At 36.2% G+C, this 9213-nt stretch overlaps 3 protein-coding genes across 7 annotated transcripts in view; 1 reads left to right on the top strand and 2 right to left on the bottom strand.

Moving 5' to 3' along the window:
* Positions 1-1655, bottom strand: part of LOC107482089 (uncharacterized) — a 4641-nt gene extending 2986 nt beyond the window's left edge. For 4 of the 5 annotated variants that reach the window (XM_052258889.1, XM_052258890.1, XM_021139448.2 and 1 more), the window contains exons 1-4: positions 789-1655; positions 455-690; positions 232-288; positions 3-65 (exon numbers count right to left, since the gene is read on the bottom strand). In XM_052258889.1, coding sequence (XP_052114849.1) covers positions 3-65; positions 232-288; positions 455-571 — 237 coding nt within the window. In that variant the 5' untranslated portion in view covers positions 572-690; positions 789-1655. The remainder of the gene's footprint in view (positions 1-2; positions 66-231; positions 289-454; positions 691-788) is intronic. The other variant, XM_016102480.3, reaches the window with a different exon arrangement.
* A 193-nt stretch (positions 1656-1848) lies between these two features.
* Positions 1849-6821, bottom strand: LOC107482090 (DNA polymerase eta). Its single transcript, XM_016102481.3, has 16 exons — positions 6694-6821; positions 6473-6593; positions 6241-6352; positions 5981-6151; positions 5652-5816; positions 5422-5525; positions 5144-5241; positions 4863-4996; positions 4557-4670; positions 4175-4390; positions 3818-3926; positions 3630-3730; positions 3089-3158; positions 2869-2996; positions 2369-2477; positions 1849-2294 (listed from the first exon to the last, which is right to left on the bottom strand). Exons 1-16 carry the CDS (start codon positions 6767-6769, stop codon positions 1996-1998), a joined length of 2127 nt encoding a protein of 708 aa, XP_015957967.1. The 5' UTR covers positions 6770-6821; the 3' UTR covers positions 1849-1995.
* Positions 6822-6959: 138 nt separating this feature from the next.
* LOC107482091 (uncharacterized) lies at positions 6960-7907 on the top strand. The gene is made up of 3 exons (XM_016102482.3): positions 6960-7087; positions 7277-7469; positions 7559-7907. Exons 2-3 carry the CDS (start codon positions 7299-7301, stop codon positions 7628-7630), a joined length of 243 nt encoding a protein of 80 aa, XP_015957968.1. The 5' UTR covers positions 6960-7087; positions 7277-7298; the 3' UTR covers positions 7631-7907.
* Positions 7908-9213: the final 1306 nt, after the last annotated feature.

Raw genomic sequence — 9213 nt, 5'->3', positions numbered from 1 at the left:
ACCAGCTTCCCTCCACCAAGGTGCACCATCCATGATGCATAATGATTCTTGTTCAATCTCAGATTCTAGGTTGCAGCCATTGCATCAGAATTAAAAGAAAAAAGATTCAACAATGAGTAAGAAAAATCAGAAGAAGAAAAGAAAAAAGATTTCGCAGTGAGGCAATCAGATTGCATGCAACTCACAGTAACACAACTATACAAGTGCATTGCTTGGTGAATAAGTCAATACCTCAGAATGCCACTGCTTGGGATCAGACACGCCAAGAATAAAATCTGTCATGGTCGTCTAAAAAAACCAAAAAAAAAACAAAAAAAGAGCAACTGGTGGGAACTTATTTATTTATTTTCTTTTATTAAAGAAAGAAAAGAAAAAGAAAAAAACACAGATAGCCATAGTTGAGAAGAGAAGCAATAGGCCAATATGAGTGATGAAGTGTCAAGAAAGAAGAGACCTTATCGTGGTTGTTGGGATGAAGAGATGATCCATAGACGCAGGCAAATTCAACAGGTGGAAGAACCTCAAGAAAACCTTGAAATGGTGATTTGCTTGCATTCCCCATGGTATTCATAGCCCAAAGCTTTCAGAGCTCACAAGAAGTGTAAGTTCAATTCCAAACCAACTTCAGTTGATCAAAGTGACTAGAAACCCTTTCCTCTTCGTCTCTATCTGGGCGTGTGGCCCTCTATTCTGATAAAACAAATAAATAAACAAAAGAACAGAGAGAGAGAGAGAGAGAGAGAGACCGAAAAAGAAAACAAAAAAAAAAAGACTTAAAAGAGGACTACCTCGTCGGCGGGGTGGTGGAGCTTATAGTTGGCAGCATGGAAGAGAGAGAATGCAGAATGGAGAGGGTGAGAAAAATTGGAGAGAGCGAGATAGCGGCATTGATGGCATGTCAAGGACAAATTGGGTCAAAGGCAAGGAATTGAATTGACTGTGCCTTTGTGAGGTTGAATAAAACAGCTCTTTATGAGGCATTTCTTCGAACAGTTTGAGTGCAAGCACTGTGTAGTAAGTAGTTACCAACAACTACTACTTATAAACGCCCCATTGGCGGCGATATATTCATTTTCCGAAAAATTAACGACAGCGGCTTTGAAAATTTACTAATTTCTGCGTATAACCTACGACGGCGTAAAAGTTACGAAAGCGTAAAATTAACGGTCTAAGCCGCCTCGTGAAACCTATAAATAATTAAATACACACTGCAACACTTCGGATTAAAGGGCTTCATTCTGTGAAGTGTTAAGAACTTAAGATAGTGAGTGACACTGAACAGAACCAGATTAATGACGGCAATAGCTTTTCGTGTCTTTAAAATTATGGGTAAGGGGATGGAGAAACGAAAATCAACAGTGAGTTGCTGAACCAAGGTTCAGTGTAATGCAAGAAGCTCAACAATGCCGTTTGTTTCTGTCTAACATCCAATTCCTTGCCATCAAACATCTGATTCTACAATGCGATCATTTTGAAGCATCGGATTCAAAAATTGCTTCAAGGTTCAAGAAAAGACTTGTGATTGAAGGAACCTCTCGAGGTCAAAGGTGCTGTTGAGTTTCGTCACTTGAAATCAAGAACGTTGACTCGTGCAATCTTAAAGGTTAAAGCCTAACTCATCCACGTCCACGTTTATGGCATAACAGTGTTATCATTAATTATCTGCAGAACCCACCACACAAGACACAAGAAGCCATTCTCAATTCTTCAAGATAATATTTTCAGAAAATGAAGTAACGCTACGCCTGTTTTCCACGGAATTCAATGTTAAAACCAAAAGTAAGGTGCTAGAAACCGACATTTGATATTTTACATTTTTTTCATTATTTAGATAATACATTCTTTAGAAGATAGCATAATGTCGAATATGCATTTACAAGAAGCATCATATAATACAACTTTCTGCCTCATGTTGAATCCATGAAATCGCCGTCAATCACAAAGCAACTGCATATTTCTAAAATATTTACACTATGCACAGCAGACCAAATCATTTCATCTACTTTTGTCTGGTAAGAAATAGTGAGTAATACTGGAACCTCTTTTACTGTTAGGTACATTAGGCCGCTTGTGAGGTCGAAGCCAGGCTTGAAACTCTTGCTGGATTTCTGGTGGTAATTCTTCAATGACAGAGTGGTCAATCTCATCAATGTTATAGTCCCAAGCTTGTCGCCGTTGTGACATATTAGGCACACTACATTCCCCAACGTTACTATCGATCTCTTCACGGCATCTCTCAGCCGGCTGCTCAATTTGATTGCATGTTGAATAGCTATCCATGGTAGACGGAAGTCCTGTGTAATGTTTGTGATTAGGAACAAGAAATTGCAACAGGACTGGAAAAAAATGGAAATGGATTACAAATTACCAAATGATGATGCTGTTTTAACATCATGGGCATTTGTCACATTCTTATGCTCCAACGAAGACTGGGAATTTTGGTAATTATTGAAGAAATCCATAATTGAACAATTCCCCTACCATGAAAAGATAAGTAAATAACTATTCACTTGTATTATAAAAAAGCTCAACGTTCACTACTGAAATGCATATCTACAAAAGTTATTAGATTTTAATTCTCTAATTTAAATTACAATCTACAAGTTGAATGTGTTATTAACTTCTATTCTTTTCATCTCTGCGGCTTCAAAGGTAAAATTATGAACAAGGATAGCCAGATAAGGTCATTATTGGAGTGCAGAACATTACTCATCCTAGATCCCAGCTTTGCAGGATTATGACTGATTTGGAGGTTTAGTTTTTATTTGTTTATTCTTTTTGGTGCTGTGATTTGAAGGTTGCTCACAATTGAATTTCCTCATTCGCAAACCAGATAAACAACAATTAAGATGGTGTGGCAAAGCATACCTTAAGGTTATTTCCCGCAGTTTTTTTCTTCTCAACTGCTTTCAAACTGGGTGTACTAGAAAGAGGCCTAGGATCTTTTGCAGGTAACTCTCTATATGGTTCACTCTTTGTTGTTCTGTCTTCACTTCCTGAATAAAAAACTTACCCCAATTATTATCTCTGAAGAAAAATAATAGAGAAAATAGGAAAATAACATGCTGAAACCAGTATGCTACAGTACCTGCAGGTGACTCAAGGGAGGATTCTTTGGGCAAGCTATCTACTTTCCTGGATAAATTACACAATGGATCCTGCATGAAGGAAGATTGATTACAGGGCCTGCTTTTCCGCTCAAAAGCATTTGAAGTAGAGAACAAAAGCCATGGACATGAACATGATCACTAATGCACATAAAGGTAGAATACTACCAAGTACCTACTGTAACACTTGCAAAGAATACCTATTTCACAAACTCAACAAGCTTCTCTAACAAAATTTGAGGTCTAAGCTCTCACTTTAAGAGCTGTTGGCAGGTCAGTAATCTATCTTCCACACATTATAAATGCATATCATGCTTAATAGAACAAACAGTAAGATCCTTTCTACCATGTTTGTCTATGAAATCCATTATAGGTGGTGTTACACAATACCATCATTTTTTTTTTTTTGGACAGGATGGTGCCAACTTAATGCATAAACATAGCATTACTAGGTTACTCCATTAAGGAAACTGACTAAAATGAGAACTAAACAAGATTATGATGTATGCTTGTTTGACAAACCTGTTCATGCAAACAAGCCTCTGAATTCTTAATTTCCGTATCTCCACCAGGATAATTTTGCTGTAATTCATAGGAAATTAATCCTGAACAATTTTCACTACCTGCTAAGCATAAAACACCCATCAAATTAGAGTGGAATGTAGGAGAACAAATAATTCATAATTAATACAACTGGGATGATGGAAAACCTGATGGAGATGATGGTACAGCTTCATCAAATGCATTGCCTAGTGGTTGATTAAATGATGAGCTAGATGGAACTTGCCCACCAAAATATTTTACGATGGAATGTGTCCCCTGGAAACAAACAGTTTTGATAAAAATTTCAATACCACTGTGACAGAAACAGCTATCAGTTGCTAAGGAGTTACGATCAGCAAAAAGAAAAAGTTTTAAAAGGTAAGCTGGCAAGTATGCACCAAACATTGAACATATAACTTGTTGATAACATATATCAATGCTATAATAAGCATTTCAAAACCTTATGATGTGCTCACTGTTCTAAGGTTGAGAGAAAATTTGTAACTGAAGCAGTTCAAACTTACAGATGGTATGGGGACAATCTTACTAGCAGAAACAGACAGTGATGTAACTCCCCAGTTGTTATTTTCATTCCCATGAGTCTTAGAGATGCAAAAGCCCAAAAATTCACGTAATGCAGCTTGAAACAGAGTGAGGGCATCTTCTTGAATCTTTGTAGTTCCATATCTTAAAGGACAAGATTTAGAAGGGAACTTTCTAAGTGAATCTGATTCTCCTTTCTGAAAGAAACATTAAAATAAGACAAATAGATTGATATAAAACTACTGATGAATACAGAAGATGACGAAGACAGAAGTAAATTATCAAAGATTAAAATAAATAAATAAATAAATCATACTTGTAGTTGTAAAGGAGAACAATGCCCAAATCAAACACATGACAAACCTTATATGCTCTAGCATGCAGTGTTAGTGTGTGCGCAATCCGTTTGTTTAGGTTCAAGTCAGACTGAAGACGTTCACTTAGCTCTTCGCACAATTCATTAAGCCAGTGCTGAACCTGAAGAGGTGCAATTAGAAATAACCAAATATGGAAGAAATGATATATCACGTTTGAGCGAGTTCTATCCAGAACAGACTCAACAAAGAAGATACTATGGAAGCAAGAAAAATATCCAATCAAAGAAGAATATAGTTGGTAGTATCCACCAAATAAAAATGCAGTTTTCATCTGCTCAGAGGGAATTCTTACAGAGGCAAGTGTCTTCAAAGCTTGAGGCCCAGGAAATGTTTTGCCAGAACCATGGCTCTTGGGAAGTAGTCGCCCCTCAACTTCTTCGCCATTTATTCCTCTTGCAATATTCCACAACCAGTTACTGCAATGCTGTAAAAGCTAGAATCAGGATAGTATATCAACTATTACTATTCACAAGAAAGGCATTTGGATTGAATTAACAGTCGCTCAATCTAATGCAAAACAGTGGCACAAAAATTGCTGTTAAAGGATGAAATCATAAAAATAAATCAGCAAATGATGTAGCTTCTCCTCTGAAAACTGAAGCAAATCACCAACAGTTTTGCAACCGAGATCACTTTGTAAGGAACTGCCCAGCTTTCCCCCCAGCTGTTTCCTGAAAGCCAGATTCACTTCAACAGCATGCTTTATAAAATTTCAAAACATTTAAAGGAGATCTATACAGCTGTACATTATCTTCGCAAACACAACAAGAATGTAACTTCAAGTAGGAAAAATTTAAAAATCAGAGTGAAATAAATGATAAAAACTTCTAGTTAGTAATGAATAAACTTACATTTTCTTTATTGGCAATGACTCGAGCAACCCTCCAACCGATGACTGCGGCACAACAGTTTGTTGTGCAGGTTTGTTCATTCCACTGGCTAGTTTCGCTAGCATCTGCCAAAAGCATCAGAGATATGTTTATGAGCTTTTAAATGTCACTGAAAGTCGTCTGAAACTGAGAAGATCATTATAAAAGTAGCATATAACAGATATATAGCCATACCAAGGAACTATTCTTACCTTATTATGAGCAATACCAGCAGAACAGGTGAATTCTGTATCTTTCAACACTTGCATCCTAAGGTTGGCAACAATAAAGGCCCCACAAGCTAAAAGTTTGTCTTGATAAGTAGCATCACCCCTACGAATCCATTTCCTGACTTCTTCTTTGGCATCAATTCCCTCCTGAATGAAATTCCAATTTCAGTTACTCTCATGGCTAGAATGCTACCAAGTTTTAATGGAAACTTAAGAGATATTTGTGTTATGCGCACACATACACACACACACACTAGTGATGATAGAAAATACAATATCTTTTTAGCATAGCATAGCCTCTGCCCTCTGACCTTAATTTCAAGTCCCAAAACATGTGACTTGAGAACTTCCTCTTCAATATCCTCTCTAGCTTCTGGAGGCATTTCCAATAACATTGTTTCAGCAGCATCAGTGAGATCAAGATATACCTCATCAATCGAAGCCCTCTCACAACGACCCTTCTTTGAAAGAATAGAAACAACCTGAAATTTTCAAAATCGATCCAGCACAATTCAATATCGCCAAACAACTCTTTCAACAATAATCGCCCTCCAAATTAATTCCCATATACCTCAGATCCTGCGTTCCTGTAGCTATTGAGATCGGCTTTACCACGCGCCACAGGGACTTGGACCAGGTGAATTTGCGGGCACACGTCCTTTGCTTCATCACCACGCATTGAACTAAAAAAAACAGTGAATGAAATGAGCTTTCTCAAAAACTGATAATAGCACCTAATCACACAGAATAATGCCACATTTGGCAGCATAACCAAGCACATAATAGTAAGAATTAGAGAATACCGTTTGACACCAAAGTTGCGAGCCTCGTAGCTAACAGCAATCAAAGCGCCACCTTTGAATGAGTTGTATTGTATGACTGCAGTGGGTAATCCCCGTAAATTTGGCTGCTTCCTCTGCTCCACTGAATTTCAAAATTGAGAAATAAATTGTTCAGTTAGTTCGAAACCCTAAATAAATATATAAGAATATAGAGAAATGGGAAGTAGGGGAAGGGAAAGAACCTTGAACGTAGAAGCAATCCATGTCGACGTGAGCGATGACTCTGCCATCACTCGTTTCTCGCTTTGCCACCGGCATCGCCCTCTTGTCGCTGCTCCCTCTATCAGCCCTCGCAGCTAATTGCTATATCATGCTTTCCCTCCAAATATTTTTTGGTCTTTACATTTGGGCCGAAAATGCCTCATAACAAAAAAATACAGTAAGGCCTTGGCCTGTTTCAAAAAAAAACAGTAGGGTTTTTTAATTATTGTCCCTCTTTCACGATCTCAGTTCCCAGTTCCGACCTCTTCTGGAATCATCTGCCATCGCTCCCAATTCCCATCTTCGATTATCTCATCGCCGATTGCAATCTTCGTTTTCAATCGGTGGCGAAAAGCTGCAAAGTGTAAAACCAAGGTTAGACTGGTTTTTCTCTGATTTCCAGTAAATGCATATTCCATTTATTTATAGATTTCTTGTTCTTTGGTTTCTCTGTCTCTTTAGCTGGATTGATTACTTTATCTTGATAATGTAGCACTAGACAGCAGCAGCATCATCAAACTTTTGTTAGTGTTTCTAATATTTTTTTTAATCTGTGAATGAAAGAAAAGCAGTTGAAGGAGGATAAATGGGGCGAAAAGCTGGTGGACTTTTTATAAACCCTAAGAGATTTGGTACACTTCATAAACCTTGCATGAAGGAAATGATAATGTTCCTCAACTGTATGGCTACTAGCCATGACAACGCTGAAGTTTGTGCTCGCCAGAAGGAACTTTTGAACACTTGTATGGAATCTCAGGTAATTAATTTACATATTTTCCATTTAAGTATATTGCAAGAGGGAAAAAATAATTATCTGTTCAATTAATTCATTTTGGTTTGTTTCAGAGTAAAAAGAACAGAAAGTCTTGGGGGAGTATCAACTATCATCTGCAGAGGCTTAACAGAGGAAGGAAGTAATTTACATTTTCGGATGTCAATGAATCTTTTTTCATAATTCAAGATCATCACTTGCCATGCATTTTGTAGGCTAGACTGAAATGACTATATAGTAACTTGTACTTTCAAGCTTTGCTCTACTCTATTCATAAATTGAAAACATTGCAAGAAATATGTTGAAAATTGATATAGTTTCCTGTATCAATTATAGCTTTAATATGCTACAGCCTGCATAGAATGGTGTTTGGGATTGTTGTTGCTCCTCATATATTACTAAATTCTTTTATAATTGCTGAAATGTACTAAATTCTTTTATAATTGCTGAAATGTAGATGGTTGTTGGATCTTCTGGTGCTTTGTTTAAGTGGATTTTGTAAGATTGGAATTAGATGAATTCTAAAATTATGAATTATTTTGCAATGCTGTTCAATTATGGGTGCCGGTTACTAGGGAGTGTTAATTTTATGATACAAAGATGATTAAAGTTATGAACCATATACTTTCAAGGGATTGAGCTTCCTCTCCAAAGATTTTTGAGGTCTAATCAAACTCCAAAGATTATGTGAGCATGTTTGGTTTCTACTGCAAAACTATGGAGTTGGCAAAACCGAAAAGCTATTCTCTTTATAACACTTGTCTTAATCATGATTTTGAGGTTTTCAATAAGAAACCAAACATCCTAGCGGGGCCTGTATGACATATCTTTCGTTTTTTTCCTTCTCCGAAATGTCTAGCAGGCATTTACGTTTGTTGGTCTGGATAATCGTTTTTTGTGTTGTGCTAGTTCTCTTGGTAGATAATGTCATAATGTGTTCCCTGGTGTCAATTAGTTTAGGATTTTTTGACCTACATTCTTAATTTCCAGCATTTGACTCTAAATAAAATAATGAGAAATAACAGTTGTAACATTTTGTGTGTGTTTTTTTATGTTACAAAAGATTTTTTCTTTTTTCTTTTCTTATTTATTATTTTTAATATTAAAAATGAAAAGTGTACAAAAGAATATATAAAAAATAGTGCATATTAAGATTCTTCTAAAATCAATAACTCTGAACAGCCTCCAAGAATAAAATAAATGGATACAATCATGGGCTTCAATCTATGTCACTACGACTTATGGAAGCTAAACTTTCTCCCTAGATGGGAAGACCGGAAGAACTCTTGTCTCGTGTTGATAAATACAATTTTCAATATTTGATTTATGTTCTTTTTAATTGTCAGACTATAAGGTAATTTCACAAAATTGCTTTATTGTTGTTACAATTTTGTTATATGCACTCATTTTTAGTGGTCGTGAGGTGGATACTAAACAAAATAGATAAAGAAAACATGGGAAAGAGAAGATTTTGTTTAGCTAATTAAACTAACTTTGAAATACGGAAGGGAAAAAAATTCGATAGTTATAAACTTATTATTCAATCATTCTGAATAATCTAAAGACCAAAACAGGGAATACAAAATTTTTAATGAAACAGACGCCATACACAATCAAGACGTTAACACCACAAACAATAATATAAATACAATACGGATATAAAATTTGACATATGGATAATGTAACAGCTAGAAAAAAATCCATCGACAATCAAGGCATTTGCATAACT

Source organism: Arachis duranensis, chromosome 3, assembly GCF_000817695.3.
Source record: "Arachis duranensis cultivar V14167 chromosome 3, aradu.V14167.gnm2.J7QH, whole genome shotgun sequence".
In the NCBI taxonomy this organism is placed as follows: Eukaryota; Viridiplantae; Streptophyta; class Magnoliopsida; order Fabales; family Fabaceae; genus Arachis; species Arachis duranensis.
Note: the sequence above shows the minus strand (reverse complement) of the source record. Positions and strands in the feature narration are given on the sequence as shown.

What these genes read in the sequence shown, in the direction of transcription:
- LOC107482091 (XM_016102482.3), top strand. Translation starts at nt 7,299, where the DNA reads ATGGGGCGAAAAGCTGGTGGACTTTTTATAAACCCTAAGAGATTTGGT. An exon ending in ACACTTGTATGGAATCTCAG is followed by an intron (nt 7,470 to 7,558) that starts GTAATTAATTTA and finishes GGTTTGTTTCAG; the next exon opens with AGTAAAAAGAACAGAAAGTC.
- LOC107482090 (XM_016102481.3), bottom strand. Translation starts at nt 6,769, where the DNA reads ATGCCGGTGGCAAAGCGAGAAACGAGTGATGGCAGAGTCATCGCTCAC. An exon ending in TTTTGGGACTTGAAATTAAG is followed by an intron (nt 5,817 to 5,980) that starts GTCAGAGGGCAG and finishes AATTTCATTCAG; the next exon opens with GAGGGAATTGATGCCAAAGA. An exon ending in TGTACCATCATCTCCATCAG is followed by an intron (nt 3,731 to 3,817) that starts GTTTTCCATCAT and finishes TATGCTTAGCAG; the next exon opens with GTAGTGAAAATTGTTCAGGA.